At 42.0% G+C, this 23,290-nt stretch overlaps 1 protein-coding gene across 1 annotated transcript in view; it reads right to left on the bottom strand.

Moving 5' to 3' along the window:
• The window catches only part of nrg2b (neuregulin 2b), a 50,142-nt gene that overhangs the window by 16,485 nt on the left and 10,367 nt on the right, over positions 1-23,290 (bottom strand). The window contains exons 2-4 of the mRNA XM_056439413.1: positions 11,412-11,574; positions 10,334-10,452; positions 8,012-8,135 (exon numbers count right to left, since the gene is read on the bottom strand). Of these exons, the coding sequence (XP_056295388.1) occupies positions 8,012-8,135; positions 10,334-10,452; positions 11,412-11,574 (406 nt within the window). The remainder of the gene's footprint in view (positions 1-8,011; positions 8,136-10,333; positions 10,453-11,411; positions 11,575-23,290) is intronic.

Raw genomic sequence — 23,290 nt, 5'->3', positions numbered from 1 at the left:
CTGCTGGTCTAGGCACAGATCAGATGGCAAATAAAAAACCTTGAACCTTGAACCTTGAAAATGTGTATAATCCATTTGGTTTTTCCAAGAATAGAAGTCGAAGAGTGACGCACACACACACACACACACACACACACACACACACACCAACTTGAAATCGCGGACCCGTAAGGACCTTTAAGAGGAGGTGTTGTGTGGGGGACACCACTATCAAAATTGAATAACAGCATACTTTTGATCACATAATTGTTTTTGGGGGGTCCTGAGAACGAAAATATTAAATCAAAGCGAGACACACACACACACAAACACACACACACTTGAAATCGCAGACCCGTAAGGACCTTGACTAGGAGGTGTCGCGTGGGGGACACCACTTTCAAAATTGAATAACAGCATACTTTTGATCACATCCATTTTTTGGGGGGTCCCGGGAACCAAAATATTAACTTGAAGAGTGACACACACACACACAAACACACACACACCGAGCCCTCCACAGTGTGTGAGCGTGAAAGTGGATGCAATAGGTTTGGGGTGTTCTTTCATGGGCTTCACCCTCCTGTTACCTTATGGTCAATTTGACCCCATTCAATGTTTAACGTCGGTGTTCTTTCGGGTCAATTTGACCCCAGGCTGTTTTTCACTGTGTCAAACATATAAGAAATATCAACTTTTTTATATATTTAAAGGGCTATTTAGGTAGTAAACAAACAAACATAAAGTACCTCACACTTAAACTTGGAAAACAATATTAATTCTAATAATTTTCTGGAGGTTTTAATTGCTGGGGTCAAATTGACCCCGAGGGTAAAATATGTCAGTAAATATAAAGGTAACAGGAGGGTTAAACATTGAATGGGGTCAAATTGACACTAAGGTAACAGGAGGGTTAAACATTGAATGGGGTCAAATTGACCCGAAGGTAACAGGAGGGTTAAATAACTGCAACAGTTTACGTGCAGCAGCAGAATGTGGCGTCTTGTTTCTGGATGGGCGGCGAGCTGTCAGCGGCCTGAATATGATTCATATTCAGGCAACAGCCATCACACTGAAACTACCCAGGAGGCTCCTCGCTGCATCACGGTCACTGCTACACTGATACATATTCATGGTCCGAATTATTTTCGTGACTGTTGATGCTAAGTATTGATGCCGCCATTCTTTTTTCTATTTACTCCTATCAGCTCTGTTGAATGAAGAAATCCACAGGACCTCATTTAAATTGGTGTCCTTGAGAAAATCTGTGCTTGAGAGAGCAAGCTTAAAATTCTAACATCTTGAATAATGTGTCATATTCTGCGTCGTGGCTTTTACCCAGCCAGGCATAATTGATTTAATCTCCTTCGTGCCATAAGTGATAGTAGATCAGCGTTTACTGACGTCCAATAGGCATGTTATGGAAAACGTGGCCCGACTGCAGTGCACATTACACTGAAGATGAATCACAGCAATTGACGAACCCCCTGCGTTATGATATCATGGGCGTGGCCCCCGTTACAGTCATTATAGGATAACAGAGGCTCTCTGGCTCTAATGGCCATCTTGTATTTATTTCAGTGATTTAGTCTCAGGTCACCGAATGTATGTATCCGGTTTAAAAAGCAACGACCCTCAGTCTACCCCCATGTACATACCGGGGATCTTTCTCTCCTCTTTCTCGCCACTAAAGAGACAACTTGCATTTTGAATCAATTCCAGCAACAAAAAAACCTCGGAAGAGACCACTCAGCAATTTCCCACAGAGTTATAAATAGAGCGGAGAGAGAGAGAGAAAGAGAGAGCGAGGGGGGAGACACTCTGGAGCAGAGGCAGCCTTTTGCCGGCACAGCTTTTACTGTATATCTTTCCTTTTTTCTCTCCTTTAATGCCTCTTTTCGTTCTCTCTCTCTCTGCATCCCATTTCCCTTCTACCCTGCCCATGCTGCCCTTCCCTCATATCCCCCCCCCCTGACTGTACTCCCCTGAGAATGAGCACAGAGAGGAAGAAGAAGAAAAGCCCCCCCCCCCCCCACATCACCTCCCCACCCCACACACACACACACACACACAGACAGCCGTGGACGTCATGACATTATGTCCAGGCATCAATACTGGCCTGAACTCGTGGCATTTGCAGATAAGATTAGATTAAATTAACTTTATTGATTTAAATGGGGGGGAATTTGGCATTGTCCACCTATAGCTGGGAATACAAGGGCTAATGTTTACGACCAGGGCTGCCAGACTGGGAGTGTAGCAACAAAGTTCAGATCAATCAGAATAAGAGCTCTCTGCCACTCGCCACGGAAAGCTTTAACACGGGTTGAAAGGGACGATTGAGTAAGCGAGACACACCGAGCTCCCCCTGCCAGCGAGCTCGCCAGGGGCCATGTTTGTATGCACTGATCTCCTTTAACCTCCACTCTCTTGTTTTTAAGCCAGGGTGCCTTTCTGTAGATGCGCCGCCCTCCGCCGTAACCTACAGACTCCATTTTGCAGTACAGCATTACTTTCCCCTTCGGGGGGGAAAAAGAGGAGATTATACGTGTCCACGGCCGCCACAAAGGAGATAGCAAAATACCACCTTCGAATTTCAGGGATATTAAAAAGGATCTGCTGTCGGCCAGCGCCGTGCAGCTGTTGTGCAGCATGGCGAGTGGCTTGGTGTGTGTGTGAGTGTGAGCGAGGGGGTCTACACATCTTTGAAGATGAGCGAACATATTTACATCCCGTTCTTCACCAAGGAGGACAGAGCTGAGACGCAACCATCACTTTTTGGAAATATGCTTGCTGCAGCTTCTTGAAAAAGCTTTTTTTCTCGTGAACAACCGCACCTATAGAGGTTGGGAAATCCGGCTTGTTTTTTATTCCTACATTGCTTTACACGCATCTCGTAAAGGTCTACATGTACTCTCTCACGAAAAAACAAAGTTTTCTGCTCGTCAGCATCATAAAAAAACAAAGGATGTATCCTTCAGCGATGACCGGAAGGTATATCAGATGAGAGATAAAGAGATAAAGGCAAGAGAGAGAGAGAGAGAGAGATAGATAGATAGATATGTACTTTATTAATCCCCAAGGGGAAATTTGTCGTAACAGTAGCAGCACCAATAAACTAAACACACAAGAATAAAAAAATATATATATAAAAAACAGGGATGAAAGATATAGATGTATACAAGAAGTATACAAAGTAAAATATAAAATAAAATATATATGAATCACTGTAACTGTGTTACATCAACTTATTAAGACATTTATTTATACGCGCATGTATGAGCGTGTTACAGTTACAGCAAGTAGAATACAATAATGTGCATGTTGTGAACGTCGTGTAGACATTGAGGCAAGAGGGGAAGAGAGAGCGAAGAGGGGAAGCAAAGGGATATAAATATATATGAAGAGAGAGAGAGAAATGGAAATGAAGAGACAAAGAGCGTATAGCACGCACCGAAGGATCTAAGGATGGATTTCTAGCACATGCATCCAATTGTCCACGAAGCATCACACAACAGAGCTCTCGATTATGCACGCCGATACACGCCATCTGTTATCCGACATCAGGGGGACGCGTTTGATACACATCGAGGAGATGATCCTGTGTGTTTGGCAAGTTGGAGCTGAGAGATTACAACCTCCAGTTTAGACAATATAACAAAGCCCTTTGGCTTAGCTTCGGTTAGGAAAAAACTATTTAAATATATATATATATATATATACACTGGGTCATTCAATGTGTACAAAAGAGAGGCAGTGTTACCGGATAATTGATAATATGATGCCTCAATGTCTACATGACGTTAAGAACATGCACATTATTGTATTCTACTTGCTGTCACTGTAACACGCTCATACATGCGCGTATAAATAAATGTCTTAATAAGTTGATGGAACACAGTTACAGTGATTCATCTGATATCCAGTTTTTTTGCACTTGCTGTTCTAAACACCTACATGTCTGGTGGCTCTTTCCTGAAGAAAAATCCTCCCACGCACAGGAAGTGGTGCATTTTATGTGAACAGTTTATTTCATAAAAAGCGAAGACGGAGGAGGACTGGATACGTAGCGCGCAGTGAAGCATGTTAACAACTCAGAGTCTGCGTCAGTGCAGAAGTAGTCGTGGCGTCACTATCACTCCATTTCAGAACCAGCTTTCCATGTTTGTGTGTAAAAAAAGTTTACTTTTGGTATACAATTAATATATAAAAAGTAATAGCATGAATAAGTTTACTAACTAAATAAAAAAAATGTGGTTTATTTAAACTCGGTATTTAAATACATTGTTTCAATGCTAATTTAGAGCATATACATTTTGAAATATATAAAAAATATGTTTAATAAGTACATTTAAGTAATTGCACAGAACTTACACGGAAAGTATATTTTTCTTATAATATATTTCTTGAAAGTATGGACTACATTACAATGATTTAAAAGTGTGTTAAAGGTTAAAAAAAATTAAAATAGGTGAAAGCGTGACTTTAGTATACTTTTTATAGATTTGCAGAAAGTACATTTCTTTCATAGGATACTTGAAATTTACTTTGGGCATTTTAAGTATATTTTTAAAGACATTAAAGTATATATATTTTTCGCCTGGGTATGTATGAGCTGAAGAAATCCCAAACTTATGATTTGAGACTCGAGGACAATTCTTATTGATTTTTATTTTATTTGGTGCATTAACAGTAATGAAAATGGCTTGACAGGAGAAAATTAATTCCCTCCCTATTTGTAATGCATGACCTTACACATCAGGTGCGCGTGGCCACAGATGACCGTGACCTGCAGCGGCAACACCGCGGCGAGCAGAAGGCGAAATTGGTAAAAGGCGAGATTGCCATTTACTGAATATGTTGAAAAGATTAGTGAATGTGTGTTTGCTCGCCGCACTTTGCATCGAGCGCTGGCTGTATGCAAATGCTGCAATCAGTTGTGAATACATGCTTTGATATAGCTTTGCTATTTGGACTTTTCTCAGTTAATAAGCAGACTTATTGTAAGTCAATATTTTCATGAAGCTATTAGTATGCAATGCTGTGATTACGGTTGCTATGCAACGAGCACAGCTGCTAACGTGGCGACCGACAGATGGTGGTGAGTGACAATGAAAAGGAAAAGAAAACAGATCTGAATCGATCAGGTAAGTAATCGTCTGTCTGTGTGTGTGTGTGTGTGTGTGTCTGTGTGTATGTCTGTCTCTCTGTCTGTCTGTCTGTCTGTGTGTGTGTGTGTCTGTGTGTGTCTGTATGTCTGTCTCTCTGTCTGTCTGTATGTGTCTGTGTCTGTGTGTTTGTGTCTGTCTGTGTGTGTCTCTGTGTGTCTGTCTGTGTGTGTGTCTGTGTGTGTGTCTGTGTGTGTGTCTGTCTGTGTGTGTCTGTCAGTCTGTCTGTGTGTGTCTGTATGTGTGTGTATCTGTCTGTGTGTGTCTGTCTCTGTGTATGTCTGTGTGTGTCTGTGTGTGTGTTTGTGTCTGTGTGTGTCTCTGTGTGTCTGTCTGTGTGTGTGTCTGTGTGTGTGTCTGTGTGTGTGTCTGTGTGTGTGTCTGTCTGTGTGTGTCTGTCAGTCTGTCTGTGTGTGTCTGTATGTGTGTGTATCTGTCTGTGTGTGTCTGTCTCTGTGTATGTCTGTGTGTGTCTGTGTGTGTGTGTTTGTGTCTGTCTGTGTGTGTCTCTGTGTGTCTGTCTGTGTGTGTGTCTGCGTGTGTGTCTGTGTGTGTGTCTGTCTGTGTGTGTCTGTCAGTCTGTCTGTGTGTGTGTCTGTGTCTGTGTGTGTGTCTGTGTGTGTGTGTGTGTGTGTCTGTGTGTGTGTCTGTCTGTGTGTGTCTGTGTGTGTCTGTCTATGTGTGTGTGTCTGTCTGTGTGTGTGTGTGTGTGTCTGTCTCTGTGTGTCTGTCTGTGTGTGTGTCTGTGTGTGTCTGTCTGTGTGTGTGTCTGTCTGTGTGTGTCTGTCTGTGTGTGTGTCTGTGTGTGTCTGTATGTGTGTCTGTGTGTGTGTGTCTGTGTGTGTGTCTGTCTGTGTGTGTCTGTCAGTCTGTCTGTGTGTCTCTGTGTGTGTCTGTGTGTGTCTGTGTGTGTGTCTGTCTGTTTGTCTGTGTTTCTGTGTCTGTGTGCGTCTGTGTGTATCTGTGTTTCTGTGTGTGTGTGGTTCCAATGCCATGCAGTATAAGTTGATAATAAATTGTAACATGAACACGCACGGAACAGACATGAGAGCTCTCACTGCACAGTAATATAAATTCAGGAACATCCCATCCCTGTTCCTCCTCTGAGTCATCAGCATTGTGTCACGCCAACAGAGACACGACAAGAGGCAGCAGCTAATATACGCTCCATCAGCTAATACCTCCGTCAGCTAATACCTCCGTCAGCGGGACGTCCTCTTTAACTTTTAAAGTTCCTCTGAGCAATAAATACTGCTCAGAAACGGGTCAGCGGACGTAGAACCGACGGCCATGCTGGTATAGACCAGCTAGCCAAAGGGCTGCTGTAGTCTGGTGGAGCATCATAGATCATAACATAGATCCTAACATAGATCATAACATAGATCCTAACATAGATCATAACATAGATCCTAACATAGATCCTAATATGGATCCTAACATAGATCCTAACATAGATCCTAACATAGATCCTAATATGGATCCTAACATAGATCCTAACATAGATCATAACATAGATCATAACATAGATCCTAACATAGATCATAACATAGATCCTAACATAGATCTTAATATAGATCCTAACATAGATCATAACATAGATCCTAATATGGATCCTAACATAGATCCTAACATAGATCTTAATATAGATCCTAACATAGATCTTAATATAGATCCTAACATAGATCCTAACATAGATCATAACATAGATCATAACATAGATCCTAACATAAATCATAACATAGATCCTAATATGGATCCTAACATAGATCCTAACATAGATCTTAATATAGATCCTAACATAGATCCTAACATAGATCTTAATATAGATCCTAACATAGATCCTAACATAGATCCTAACATAGATCATAACATAGATCCTAATATGGATCCTAACATAGATCCTAACATAGATCATAACAGATCATAACATAGATCTTAATATAGATCCTAACATAGATCCTAACAGATCATAACATAGATCATAACGTAGATCCTAACATAGATCCTAACATAGATCATAACATAGATCATAACATAGATCCTAACATAGATCCTAACATAGATCATAACATAGATCATAACATAGATCCTAACATAGATCATAACATAGATCCTAACATAGATCCTAACATAGATCATAACATAGATCCTAACATAGATCATAACATAGATCCTAACATAGATCATAACATAGATCATAACATAGATCATAACATAGATCCTAACATAGATCATAACATAGATCATAACATAGATCATAACATAGATCCTAACATAGATCATAACATAGATCCTAACATAGATCCACATGCAGGTCGACGCTCTTTGTCTCCTGCTGGCTTCAACCATCATGATGCCAACAGGTGGAATTCAAAGCACCAGTTTTGCTTGTTTTTCTGCATCTAATCAACATAATTGGGCTTCATTGTTAATTGAATACATCAAATTGGTATCGGTGTATATTTTTAATATAAAAAAATATTTGTATGAATATAATTTCCAATGCCAAACACACCATAGTTTTAACTGTTCTTCCCATTTTCTTTCCATGACTTTCAGGAACCAGGAGCATCGTTAACTTCCCTCCCCGTAAACTCGGTGGAACGCACGCGGACACAATGTCCGAGTCTCGATTTGAGCCTCGTCTCCTGCGGTCGAGCCGAGGACGCGGCGCGCGGCGAGCGGCTCGGCGGGCGGCGTGGTGCGAGTGTGTGGGGGGAGGGGAGCCACCGGGAACAGAGGACCAGCGACACAGTGTCTGACACCAGGGAGACGGAGACAGCAAGAGAGGGAGGGGAGGCAGGAGAGACGGGGGCGGGGCGACTCCACATCGATATGACTCAGGGGGGGGGGGTTCGACTTACTTGCAGGACAGCTGGTTAATACCATGTATGAAGTAACAGTCTCCCCCGTTGACGCAGTGGGCCTTCTCCGAGTCGTTGCAGCGCCGCCCGTGGCTCACACCTGGAGACGGGGTGGTGGTGGTCACTGCGAGGAGGGGGGGGGGGGTCACACAGGAAGACAGATGCAAAGAGGAAACCGTCATCACACGTGTGGCAGCCACAGAACGAACTATCAGACCTCTCAGACCCTTTTAGACCTCTTAAGTGGGTTTTTTCAAAGAGCTCAGTGTCACAATTATATCAATTATATTATATCACTTTTGGGGGGGGGGGGCATCGGTCGCCTCCCTGCGCTCGCTCACAGCTGCCGGTGGAGAAAGAGCCGGGCTCAGACGGACGTACACCCGCTCCCCCACAACAACACACTTCTCTGGCTTCTTCTTCTGGAACTTGAAACCCTCGGCGTGTATTTACACGTAATCCATGATTTGTTTTTTCCCCTCATTTTTTTGGTCATGTGCCTTATCTGACACACGAGCTGCACGACGATGATGTCCTGATGTGATGACACGCGTAACGCCACCTGGTCCGATGGCCCGTGGATTAAGTTTGTGAGGACGTGATCAGATTCCTGCATCTTTGACATCACGCGGATTCTTTCAAAAACACGAGTAGTTCTATTGTATTCTCACCCTTCTCGACTGAAATGAGATCTTTTGTGGAAAGCCAAGTTAACAGAATAACGGCTCTCGCATTTCTGTTGGAGTACGTTACAAGATACCCGCTGAATTTAAGATTACAGACAGAACTCTGCAGTATCAGGTTATAGTTTTCAGGAAGATGGATAAGAGGAACTCCCTCTGAAGAGAAATGTGCTGAGAGACCAAGACTTGAAGAACAAAATATATGTGAAGGACATTTGTATTGGTGGGATAAGATAGTTCAAAGTTATACTAATGGATCAGACAGACAGACAGGCAGAGAGACAGACAGACACACACACACAGACACACACACATACAGACAGACACACACACACATACATACAGACAGACACACACACACACACATACAGACAGACAGACACACACACACACACATACATACAGACAGACACACAGACACACATGAAGACAGACAGACAGATAGACAGAGAGACAGACAGACACACACAGACACACACACATACAGACAGACACACACACATACATACAGACAGACACACACACACACACACACATACAGACAGACACACACACAGACACACACACATACAGACAGACACACAGACACACATACAGACAGACAGACAGACACACACACATACAGACAGACACACACACAGACAGACAGACAGACACACATACAGACAGACAGACACACACATACAGACACACATACATACAGACAGACACACACAGACACACACACACACACACAGACAGACATACACACAGACAGACACAGACAGACAGACAGACACACATACAGACAGACAGACACATACAGACAGACACACACATACAGACAGACACACACAGACAGACATACAGACAGACACACACACAGACACACAGACACACATACACACAGACAGACACACAGACAGACACACACACAGACAGACAGACACACACACACAGATACACATACACAAAGACAGACACACACACAGACAGAGAAACAGACACACATACAGAGACAGACAGACACACACACACACACATACATACAGACAGACACACAGACACACATGAAGACAGACAGACAGATAGACAGAGAGACAGACAGACACACACAGACACACACACATACAGACAGACACACACACATACATACAGACAGACACACACACACACACACATACAGACAGACACACACACAGGCACACACACATACAGACAGACACACAGACACACATAAAGACAGACAGACAGATACACATACATATATACAGACAGACACACACACACAGACAGACACACATACAGACAGACACACACATACAGACACACATACAGACAGACATACAGACAGACACACACACACACACACATACACACAGACAGACACAGACAGACAGACACACACATACAGACAGACACACATACAGACAGACACACACATACAGACACACATATACAGACAGACATACAGACAGACACACACACACACACAGACACACATACACACATACAGACACACAGACAGACACACACACAGACAGACAGACACACACACACAGATACACATACACAAAGACAGACACACACACAGACAGACACACACACAGACAGACACACACAGACAGACAGACAGACAGACAGATGCGTCGTTGCTCACAGATCTGCACGCTGATGATACTCGTGACGTTTTCTTGCCCCAGTGAGTTTTCCGCCACACACGTGTAGTTCCCAGAGTCTTCTGCACGGACACGACTGATCTGCACCTTTGAGTTTTTTCTTCAGCAAAGAGGAACGAGGGAGAGAGAGAGAGAGATTGATGGAGAGCAGAACAAATAGAGAGTGTAGGTTATTGCAGCAGACTCATCGTTGAGTAAATGAGAAATTAGATTCCAGCCCAGAGAAGCAATAAAGGACTCATAATTATATTCAAATGTTGGTAGCGATTGGCCATGAAGACAAATGGACCATTACAAGTTCAAACCAGAGACGGCTTTCACTCAATCCTCACAGACAAAAGCCTCAAAATCAGAATCTTCACAGTAAGCGAGAACAGTTCAGTTGATCCAGGATCAGGATACCAGGACGTTTCCCTCTCCGCCGCGGCTCAGACTTGGACTGCTGCGACCTGATTTGAGCTTCCACTGAACGTTACAATGCATTTGGTGGATTTCTGGTTTTCATGCCTTACAGTGCAGCCGGTCCAGGTATCGAGACCAACGACCTCCTCGGTATGTGGTGTTGTATTAAGATGGCCTTGAAAACAACCAAACGTGTACTTCGACTTGTGTGCTCTTTTACTGCATCTCTGTTGATGAATGAAATGCATGACGTGAGTAAAAGTCACATTTTCTCCACAGTTCAGGGTGTCGTGTGAAGTTGCACGGGCTCATTGGAGCCTGTATGTGTTCCCTCAAAGGGTTGTAACTGAAACACTGTATGAACTACTCCCCAACATATTGTTAAATAACTCTCTTTGTATTTGATTATTGTTTATTTGAGTGTAGAAATATTGTACATAGGAAATGTATCTAATATTATAACAATATATCCATTTAATTGACCTTCAAAATAAAAGCACAGGATATTTTTCTTAAATTTATTTAAGAAAAGGTGATAATATGAATTTCGAGCCGTCAGGGGCCACATAAAATGACACTTGTGATGTACAGCATGTGTTTGAGGATGCCGTCGTCTGTCTGGATGTTGGCCACTTTCAAAACTTCTCGGTGACTCACTTGTTGGTCTTTATTTTGAGGTCTCGGCCTTTCTGCAGCTCGTGTCCATCTTTGAACCAGCGGAACGACGGGCTGGGGTTCCCCGACGCCTCGCACTTCAGGTTCAGCTTGTCCCCTTCCACCAGAGACTGGCCTCGCATCAGCCGGAGCTTAGGAGCGGAGGCTGGAGAGAGAGAGAGAGAGAGAGAGAGAGAGAGAGAGAGAGAGAGAGAGAGAGAGGGAGAGAGAGAACAATAGAGCGGGAGCGGAAAAATAAAATCAGAGCTTGCATTATTGAAATTAACCGCAGACATTCAATTATTCTATCCATTTAATTTTGCGAGTGTGCATCTGTGTGTGTGTGTGTGTGTGTGTGCATGTGTGTGTGTGTGTGTGTGTGTGTGTGTGTGTGTGTGTAGCTGATCTGTTAGTGAGGGTTCAGATGTGGGATCAAGACCTAAGACAACAGTTCGGAGTTCACAGGAGAGATGGCTCAAGCATAGAGGAAAATCAATGAAACAACACACACACACACACGCACGCACGCCACACGCCACACACACACACACTCTCACACACGCACACACAGGAAAAGCACTTTGTTACAGTTTGAATCCTGAAAAGTGAACGCTTATAGAGAAACAAGATCTTCCCTCAGAAACTCTGCAGTAGATTGTCACTATTGAACAGTGTGTGTGTGTGTGTGTGTGTGTGTGTGTGTGTGTGTGTGTGTGTGTGTGTGTGTGTGTGTGTGCACGTGTGCTTCATCAGTCTCCGGAGAGTTTCACACTCTGGCTCTCTTCTCTCCTTAAAAACTACAACAGACTGCATCACTGACACCAGCACTGGCAGCTAAAGCACACAGAAGCTAGAGCAAAGAGACAAGTCAGCACTATATAGTACGATTTAGACACACACACACACACACACACACACACACACATACCGCTCAACAACTGCTGTATAGAGTCACAGGTCCTCACATACACTAAATAGACGCTGTCTATTGGTAGACAGACTTGGGGATGAATTGACACAAAGGTTTAAGGGCATGTTAGACACTTCTTCAGGCCTTTAAAAAGTAAAAAAAGAAATGAGAAGTTATCATCTATGAATATTTCGCATGAAAAATATTCATACCGGCAGCATAGTCGGTATAAAAAGTCAAAAATAGACTCAGACCCAAGCTGTGTAGCCTAAGCTCCGGCATGGATGCGGAAATTATAAACTCTGAGCAACTCTCATAGGAATGAACAAAGCTGCTTTCATACATCCATGGTTGGACATATAAAATAAAAATGTATAAAACGTATTCCATCACAACGTGATTGTGCGATGCCTTTCGACCTTGATATGGACAAAAATTACGTCTCTTTTTTGCACAGTCTCTAAGGTCCTTTTGTCCGCTGGGCCACTGACCTGGGTCTAGACCTCTAGAGGGGGTCTAGACCTCTACAGCCAATATCTGAGGTAAGGTAAGGATGTTTATGGTCATTGTTAAAACATAGAACGAAATTAAGTTGGCGACTCATCAGTCAGTACAGCAGTAACAGGTACAAACATGTATAAAAACATTAAGACAGGACATTTTAATTGAAAACAAGACATTTAAAAATATAAATAAATATAAAATAAAACACAGGCATCAATCATAATAGTATTAATACATATGTATTATATTATTATTATTATTATATTATTATATTGTATTATTATAATGTACTATATAACTCAGCTATTCAAATAGGTCTGCTGTGGTGGTCATTGATGGTAAATACAAACAACCAGTCAGACCTTGACAGATGGAATTTATTCCTGTTCTACAGCAACAGAGAAAAATGTGTACAAATGAGATAATGGCGCAACCATTCAACTTTTAAAAGGAAATGACTGTCGATGCAATTGGAAATTGACATTTTGGTTTTGATCCGCTTCATAAACTAAATAAAACAGGAAATTACTTTGCAAAGACTTTACGGTTTCCTAGAAATATTTCTCTAACTATATAACTCTATGTGGACAGGCCAGACACGTCAGTCACTACAGAATAATCCCCTTACTAAAGACCGGAGGGTATGAACAATATCTCGAGTCACAAGGTGAAAACAAAGTGCCAGACTGTCTGTTTACTATGAATACAACGCCCCAGGAGGCGAGGCCTCTGACATCTTGTGTAATCTCTTACGCTCAAAAAATCGAAAGTCTAAGACCAACAAGTATTCAATTCAACTCAGTTTACTTTATACAGCCCAATATCACAAATTACGAATTTTAAAAACTCCCAAGAAATAGAAAAAACCCTTTCACTGGGAAAAAAGGGAAGAGCAACAGAGGAGGATCCCTCTCCAGGATGGACAGAAGAATAGACGTCATGTGACCAGAAGGAAGCGTGACAGAGTTAAAGGAACACATTCAATGAGTATGACAGAGTGTATGAATAGTTTGTATAGACGTGAACCACAATCCAGACCTCCACAATCCATGAAACACATGTATGTATATATATATATATATATATATATATATATATATATATATACAGTATACAGTATATATACATATATACACCATAATATAATATATAATATACATATACACATAAATATATATATATACATATATATACCATAATATTATATATAATATACATATAAATATATATTTATATTTATACCATAAGGTTATATATATATATATATATATATATATATATATATGTGTGTGTGTGCCTTGGGTGACTGTGGGTCGGTGGTTAGCAGCTCTGTCTTTCAATCAGGGGGTTGGCGGTTCTATCCCCGCCCTAGTCGATGTGCCCTTGGGCAAGGCACTTAACCCTGAATTGCTCCCCTTAGCTGTGTCTACACGTATGAATGTAACATGATTGTAAGTCGCTTTGGATAGAAGTGTCAGCTAATGTGATGCTTTTACATACGGACTCATGCATTGCATTGTTCTATGGCTGCGTGATCCTTAAATTACCTCCAGTGAGAAATTAATGGGAGAAAGAAAAGAAAACAACACAAACTCAGAATGGAGAACCTCTACGAAGTGCCATCCAAACAGCTTGCAGTTATGTATGCAGGATTTAGGAAGGATTTCTAGACTCACAACAGAACAAGCAGCACATCTTTAAATCCAGCTCTCACATTTTGTGAGATTTAGTCTTGTCACCGACGCGACACACACACACACACACACACACACACACACACACACACACACTGTTGATGTACAATTCCATGTCACACCAAAGTAAACCATCTCAACATCCCAAGATGCTCTCTTTCTCTCTCTCTCTCTCTCTTTCTCCCTCTCTCTGCGTGGCTCCTGGTTTGTAATGAGTTTTGTTGAAGAAGAAAGGCACTGCCTGTCACTGTCATCGTATAGTTTTTTTAGTGGGGGGGGGGGGGGAATAATTAGTCTGCTGTTTTAATATTTTCCGTGATCGGCTGTTGAATCGTGACTGGAATCGACTAGACTCCAAAACAAAAGAAAACGCGTGACAGATGAAACGCAGCAGGCAGCTGTTTGCTGTGAAAAAGCTCGATGAACCCCCCGCAGCGCAGACCGATCGCACCAACTGCCATTGTCTGCTGGGGGAGCAGCATCGGAGCCGGTGACACCAGCCGTCTTAACAAACTGGTTAGGAAGGCTGGCTTCATCATCGGCTGCCAGCTGGAGCACCTGGAACAGGTGGTGGAGAAGAAACTGCTGTCCATATTGGACAACCCGGACCACCCTCTCCACCACCTCCTACAGGGACAGAGGAGTACTTTCTCCAGACGTCTCCTCACGCTCCGCTGCCACAAGGACAGATACAGGAGAACCTGCCGACGGCTATGAGGCTCTATAACAGATCACCTCTTGCCAGATCATAGTGCAATAACTGAATACTTACACTATGTTGATCTGCACTTCACACATCTCATTTGTTTGCACTACACACATACACACACATTTCATTTCATTTGCTCTGCACTCATACACACACTTTGCTTTTTGCACTCTGTCTATATTTAATATTTTGTGTATTTGATTTGTCAGTGTTGTTGTGTGTTGTGTATGCATGTGTGTTGTATATTTACATATATATTTTGTTTTGTATTTTACTTTTATTTTACTTGTATACTTCTATATCTTTCATCCCTGTTTCTTATATTTTGTGTTTTGTTTTTACTCTTGTGTGTTGCTGCTACTGTCACGACAAATTTCCCCTTGGGGATTAATAAAGTATATATCTATCTATCTATCTAACTAGTGGTGGAGCAGGGGGGGAGCGTTCCTCAGGGAGGGGGGTGGAGACCAAAGAAGAGCTAAAAGTCAATATATTAGAAATATCGGAAATGCTCAGGCTTTGTATCGCGATAATGTGTTGTGTTTACTTGTTGTGCTGACCCCTAGTGGCCCAAACTATAACATCATGTTCACAATGACAACAACGATGCACAAATAATATATTGGGGTTTATTGTGTGTGAAGGAGTTGTTGCACTACATCGGAATCGCACCACTTCACGCAACGATTGACTTGTGATGCGGTCGGACATTACATGTTACATTACATGTTACATTACATGTTACATTACACGTCATTTAGCTGATGCTTTTATTCCAAAGCGACTTACAATAAGTGAATTTAACCACGAGTACAAACTCAGAACAACAAGAATCAAGAAAGTAACATTTCTTCAAGAAAGCCAAATTACACAAATACCATAAATAATACTATAAGTAACACCATAAGTACTAAAATACCATAAGTAATAAAATTCCATAAGTAATACCATAAGTACTAAAATACCATAAGTACTCAAATACCATAAGAAGTGCCATTCAAGTGCCACTGAAGCGCTAATCTGTACGACATCACGTCATAAGAACTATTTATTTCTAGGAGAAACACGTACAAACTTTATGCCCCTTTCAATCGACGTGATTGGCCGGCTGAGCCGTTTCCACGCGCTATGCTTCTGTGAGGAAGCGCTAGCTAGAAGTCATTACAGGAAACCGTGTACGTGTTCAACGAGATGAGTTGTTGTTATTGCAACGACGCATCGAGTCACGACAAACCGTTTCTCACGGGGAAATGAGCAGCCTCCTCGCTGTTTTCATTTTTTCCGCAGGAGGCAAAGAGGAAATCATGGGAATTGTAATCTAATAACAAAATACCATATGTGAAAAAGAGATGAGGTTTCATTGTGGGAGGGGCAACTTTAGGCCAATTCCAGCAGAACAGATTAGAAATGTAGACTCACGATGATAAAACACCCCTGAGAGTAATAATCGTTGCATGTTATTGCACTTTCTTTCCCAAAAGCAAGTCACAAAGTGCTTCACAGTCGGTAAATACATTTGAAATAATCAACGGCAAATTAACTGGAAATGCTAAGAAACAAAAGAAGAAGAGGACCGAAATAATAATAGCTTCCCTTCAACATCATGGGAAGAAAACAACAATGGTTGAAGTATGAATGAGGTGTTGCACTACACAAACTGCAGTGAACATATTTCACGATGGCAGAGAAACATGAAGCACAACCGACATTATAACCCAGACAGAAGTGGAAACTGCGGCTTCTCGGAAAAAAAAGACCCAGCGAGTTCATGTGAAATATGTGAGTGGGAGAACGGAGTGAGGTTTTAAAATGAAATTTGGGTCTCCGCAGATTGGAATATTTTTTTCTAAAGCTTGGCAAAACACACACATGAGTAGGAGGTTAAGACACGCCGGAGGAGAAGGAGAGGACAGCCAGTTCGTCCATACATCCGATGTTAAATAACAGCCCATCCTTCTGTCCGTCTATTAATGCGTCTCTCCAAACTACCTCGAGGGGTCAATTCAATCACACCCCTCTGTGTCGTTCCCAGTGTGACGCCACAGCTCTGCTCGATGCCCACTTTAAAAAGGACTGACGTCCTCCGATTGTCTTTAAACGTGTTCATTAGTCTGGGTTCATCCGCGTATTAAGTTGTAATAGTTTATTTTGATTCTGAAGTCTTATGCTTTAAATTAATACATATAGAAAGATATTATAATAGGAAATATTAGGGAGAATATTATTATGAATGTATTATGAAGCATAAGGAAAAGACTGTTTTCTCTATACAAATGATAAATGTAAATGGCAAGAGTTAATGTTTATATGTATGTCGCATGAGAATGAATGTTAGTCTGGTATTTCAGAAATGTCGAAGCCGGTTGAAGCCCGTGACGTTACTTTAATCCGGAAAGTAACATACGAGACTTTTATTGTGAAGGAACTTTTTTAGTCAGCTGAACGGAAGTGACACGACGTCGCAGCGACGTGACCTTTAACCTCACCATGCGATCACGAGCCTGGTTTGTTTGTTGAAATTCTTGCCATTAAATATTGTGAAACTTAATTCACCGCATTCTGAGCCTGATTTCCATCATCTGCAAAGGGCCCAGGACCAGAACTCTTTATAGTATCGTGTCATGAAGTGTTGAAATGTTGAAACTCATATGAAACATAATTCCTACATTTCCCAGAATTCATTTAAATAAATGGCCGACCTGTTTGTGCTATGCTGGGATACGCACATTACATTTAAAAAGAAAGCACGAGACATCCATTAAGGTTGAGTCCTTGTTCTACATTCATTCCTCTGTGATTGTCCAGGACAGGACGGCCGGGCAATCAATCAAATTTGAATTACGATTTTGGCTTCCAACAATTATGATGAGAAGATAATCGACATAAAACAATTATTGCGCCTCATTCCGCTTTGCAACGACTCTCGAGTTTTTCATTTAGCTTTCGGGGCCCTGCTTGGTCGCTCGGTGTGGGAGGGTCCCCTCATCATGGGCCGTGACATCACCATTACTACACATTGGTTGTATAGTAATATAGTAATGACTAAATTGTTTATGAAAACACATTTAACATATGCATATATATATATATATATTTAAATATATATATTTACATATGTATATATATGTACAAATATATATATAAATATATATATTTAAATATATATATATATATATATGTACATATATATATATATATATATACACACTCTTAATTTTGCTCCAATAGCTCTCTCGGTAATTAGATAAACCAAAAAGGGTTTGCAGGGATTTCTACTTAAAAAAACTAATTAGGTATTGATATAAGACTTGAAAGACTTTTAATGAGAACAAATTTGGGCAGCAACTACTCTTCATTTTTATTGTTGATCTGTCGATCCTTTTCCCGATTAACGGATTCGCTGTTTGCTCAATAAAATGTCCTCAAATGTCTTGTTTTGTAATCAGGTATTCAGTTTACTGTCATAGAGGAGTAAAGAAACCGTGAAGAAGATGGCAACTAATCGATGACTCGTTGCAGCTGTAAAACAAATAAAGAACACTTTGCCAGTTGGAAGTGATAATCCCGTTTGTCTCCGATGCAAAATCACTTTCTATAATTAAAAAAAACTTGCAGGATTAGGCTAATCATATTTGGAAAATCCTTTAAACAAGATCATTTGTATTAGAATAGGTGAAATGATTTATTTGTTTGTTGCCCCACTGGCACATATTTTATAATCGTTTTCAAGAAAAGTGACACTGAACTATATTTGCAAGAATATCCGCCGCAGCTCCGCTTAACTTAACAACCATCCAGATGAGACTCGTGGTCGAGTGAGAGTCAGTCTGGGTGAGACTGTCAGGCTGGTGTGTGCAGGTTAGTGTGGAAATGAGAGTCGGCCTGAAGCAGCTGTACCTGAGCCCGGTCACCGGTCAGCGCATCCCTCTCTGGGACTCCTCGGGCAACATGGAAGTTTTGTCGGCCTGGGAAAAAAACCTCAAAGGAAATTACCCTTCATGGACGGGACCTCCACATTTCGTGGGCGTGACGGTGTCGGATTGATTGAATCGCTGCAAATTCCCACTCCATCCCACATTAAACACTTCATGTCACTTTAGGTATTAAAACATCCTAATGAATTTGTCCTTTCAAAAATAAGTAATGAATCGTAAACTAATCTCAATGGAAACAAGCAATACTGTATAGATATTTAAATCGCACATATAAAAGGACTTTAAAAGACCAAATGAGGAGTGAGTAGTACGAAGTGTGATCGGGGTGATTATTCAATATGAGAATTTATCGTCTTTCAGGAAGAAGATATGAAATCACTCGCATTGTCATAGACGTTTTTGTTAACAATAAACAACTTAATAAAGGTTAAGATGAAGTTCAGTCAGGAAGACACTCTTTACACTCCTGTTCATTCATAATCTCAGTCTCTAACTCTCCCAGCGATTACTCCATCAGCTGATTGGCCGACTCGTACTTGAATGAAACAATAAGATCCGACGCAGTCTCTGTAAACCAATCGCGTTGTTGTCAAACTTTTTAAACGCCTTCTCCTCTCTGCTGCTGTCGGTTGTCATTTCAGCTCAAACCGATGTGACTCCTCCTCCACCCCGAGCTCCTCCAATCAGCATTCAGTCCTGCTCATCTTTCATCATCGGCTAACAGCAACTCTCTTCTTCTTCTTCACCACCAATGTCTGGACTACCCTGAGAGCTCATCCTAAATCAGGATGGAGTCCAATCCACAAATGCACTATTATATAAATATATGCAACTACAATCTACAATGTTCTTTAACTAATTCAATGACACTTCAATGTGTGATTCTACTATCATTCCATTTCCATGTAATCTAATCAAACACGTGCATCAACATAATTGTGAAGAACTTCTAACTGTGAAACCATCTCAGTTTAATACTAATCAATTATATGTGTTTATTCATAGGTTTCAAAAGCTGTAAAACCTATAAACAAGCTCTACTGTTGCCGCCCGATGTTCCAAAACCAGACCACAAATGCTGAGGAGGAAGAAATTTACTGTGAGCGGTTCCCTATTAAGTCTCAAAAACCACTCTCTCCATGCCAGAAACACATTAGCACCTTATAGGGTGCATTAGGATGTTGGACAGATGATGTTTTAAATAAGTAATTCAATTGATATTTCCATCTTTCCTCATTTTCTCTGCATTAATTAATAGAAACACACGAAAGAGCGCACGAGGATCCCGCTACAGGAAGGGTGGATGGAACACTACTTCCTAGAAACACATGAGACGCTTCTCCTTTCAAAACTAAAGTGATTCATAGCGTAGAATTATCATTTGTGAGATGGAAATATAGACATTTAGACACATCAGCGGCCGGCAACTTCAACACAAATACACCAGAATGAGCTCAACCCTCGAAGAGACCGGCACAACTCCATATTGAGCGATATTGCCACAATAATGGCCCTTTATGTTACTATCTGATGTCGACCTTTGAATCGTTGTACGATCCATCCTCTTTATTTCTTACTTGTAAAATGATAGGCCAATAGACCAGAGAACATCCGAGTTGGCTTATAAATCCCGCGGGCCTCGTCACAAACCCTCGCAAAAATGCCTAATTTTGCCGGCGCTGCTGGCTAACAAGCACATCAAAAATGTTGCGGATGAAACACAAATAAAATGAACTTAATTTGGAGATGTTGTGTTTGAGGTTGAGGTTTTAGTTTGATACGGAAATATTCACACTGCTGCAGACGTAGAAAGAAAAAAACAACGCCTGCAATTTACACACAGATGTTACACGGCACTGTGAAAGTGCATGTGTGTGTGTGTGTACATGTGAATTGAATGTGTGTGTGTGTGTGTGTGTGTGTGTGCACTGTAAGTTGCTGATCCAAGCCTTCTGTATCACTGAGTGATGAGAGAATTCTTCCGTGAGAGCACAGAGAGGTGTGGTGGGGGCACAAACGGACAGCATTGTCTGGCCAATAGCCTGTGACCGGCCTGCTCCCCGAGCCAATCACACGTGACCAGCGCTCCCATCAGCCGCCCATCAAGAGGTCCTTCTTTCAAGGTCAGCTGATGCTCCCACCCTCCTCTCCTCTCCTCTCTCTCTCTCTCGCTCTCTCTCTCTGTGTCCAGCAAAGCAGGCATCAACAACATTTATCAGATTTATTGATAACCATGATCCAATAACGGAGTCATGTGGCAGCCAAACCAATTTGGTGTGTTCGCGGACAGGTACGGCGCCCTCAGAAGGCGTGGTCAGCAACATGTCGGCACACACGGGCTGGACGTGTGTGTGTGTGTGTCAGCTGACAGTGGGCGAACAAGTACAGTACGTTCAGAAAATGTACAAAGACAAAGTGGAGAGGAACCCGACGTGTGTGTCTCAACGGCGGGATGCGCACACACGTTTGTTGTGTATCTGTCGAGTGTGTTTGAGTGCAAGCGTGCGCGCGCGCGCGTGTGTGTTCATGTATAAAAGAGAGAAGCTCCTTCTATCTCATTCTCCGATCAGTGTGATTTCTGCCGCGCACAGCTGTCACCATGGAAACCAGGGAGGGAGCAGGAGAAAGAGAGAGAGAGAAACAGAGAGACAGAGAGACAGACAGAAAGAGAAAGAGAGGATGCAAAGCAGAAAGAAAGGGAAAGAAAGAATAGGAGTGAGCACAAGAGATAGTGTGTGAGAGAAAGAGGAAGGGAAAGAGGGAAAAGAGAGGGAGAGAGAGAGAGAGATGAACATTGGTAGTTGAATGATAGCAGTCACAACAGGCCCTCTTGCAGTATCACCCAGCTAACCTCTGCACAGCAGCAATAGCAAGCCCAGGGCAACCCTCCATGTATGTCAGTGTGTGTGTGTGTGTGTGTGTGTGTGTGTGTGTGTGTGTGTGTGTGTGTGTGTGTGTGTGTGCTTGTCACATCCACATTTGATAAAGAAAATCATTCTGTGTGGATGTGTGTGTGTGTGTGGTTGCAAGAGTGACTGTCAATAAATCATTCCCTCCCCTTTCTGTTTTTTAGACACATACGCTGACAGACACACACACACACACAAACACACACTGACTTGACCTTGTCTCTCATCGCTGGTGTTGTGCATTGTTCTGTTGGCTGCAGGGAGATCTATTTAAGTATAAATACACCCCTTAGATTTCTACACAAATCAGGTTCTTTTCAAAGACAGACACACACAACTCCGCACATACACACACATAAAGATGTGTGTGTGTATGTAATAGTTGTGTGTCTGGAGAAGAGGGTGATATGGAGAAATATGGAGAAGCAGGATGTTGGAATATTAGATAGATAGATATATAGATATATAGATAGATAGATAGAAGATAGATAGATAGAAGATAGATAGATAGATAGATAGATAGATAGATAGATAGAGAGGATGTGCAGAGTTGGTAATGAATAGTTAATGAAGGGCTTGCGGGCAGATCGGTGGGGAAAAGCTATTCTCTCCGTCTCTCCTTTCTCCTTCTCCTCTTTCTCTGTGAGTCGTGTGCAAGTCATTCTGTGCCCCACCTGTCCTCCATTTATCTTTTTCTAGACCCCCCCCCCCACAACACTTTCTATTCTTTCTCTTCTCTCTCACCCCTCCCCTACTCACCCATTCATCTTCCCTCGTCTCTCTCTCTCTTTCTCACCTCCGTTTCCTTCCTGGTTTCATCCATCCTGCGCTCTCAACTCTCCCTCCTCCCTCTCTTATCCACCACGCCTCACCCCACCATTTCCCACCTCTCATCTCTCCCATCAACCTTCTGCCCTCAACAGGCCGACACACCATTAACTTCATGGCGTGTAAAGCAGGCTAACAGACACAATTCTCCTGATAAGAGGATTGAAGCATTGATTACATCCGTCCTCCATAAGGGGCTGCAGATTCTACAGGAGAATGATTTCCCACTGCCCTTTGAGAAACGAACAAAGACTCTGTTTGAAGAAGGTGCACTACTGCCGCTTTGAAAGACAAAGATGTTGAGATTTCATTCTTGTGGTGTACCCCAGGGTTCTGTGCTCGGTCCCATGTCTGTCAAGGCGGGCAGCCGTTATTTTACATCATTTGTAAATA

This window comes from Pseudoliparis swirei, chromosome 19 (assembly GCF_029220125.1).
Source record: "Pseudoliparis swirei isolate HS2019 ecotype Mariana Trench chromosome 19, NWPU_hadal_v1, whole genome shotgun sequence".
Lineage (NCBI taxonomy): Eukaryota > Metazoa > Chordata > Actinopteri > Perciformes > Liparidae > Pseudoliparis > Pseudoliparis swirei.
Note: the sequence above shows the minus strand (reverse complement) of the source record. Positions and strands in the feature narration are given on the sequence as shown.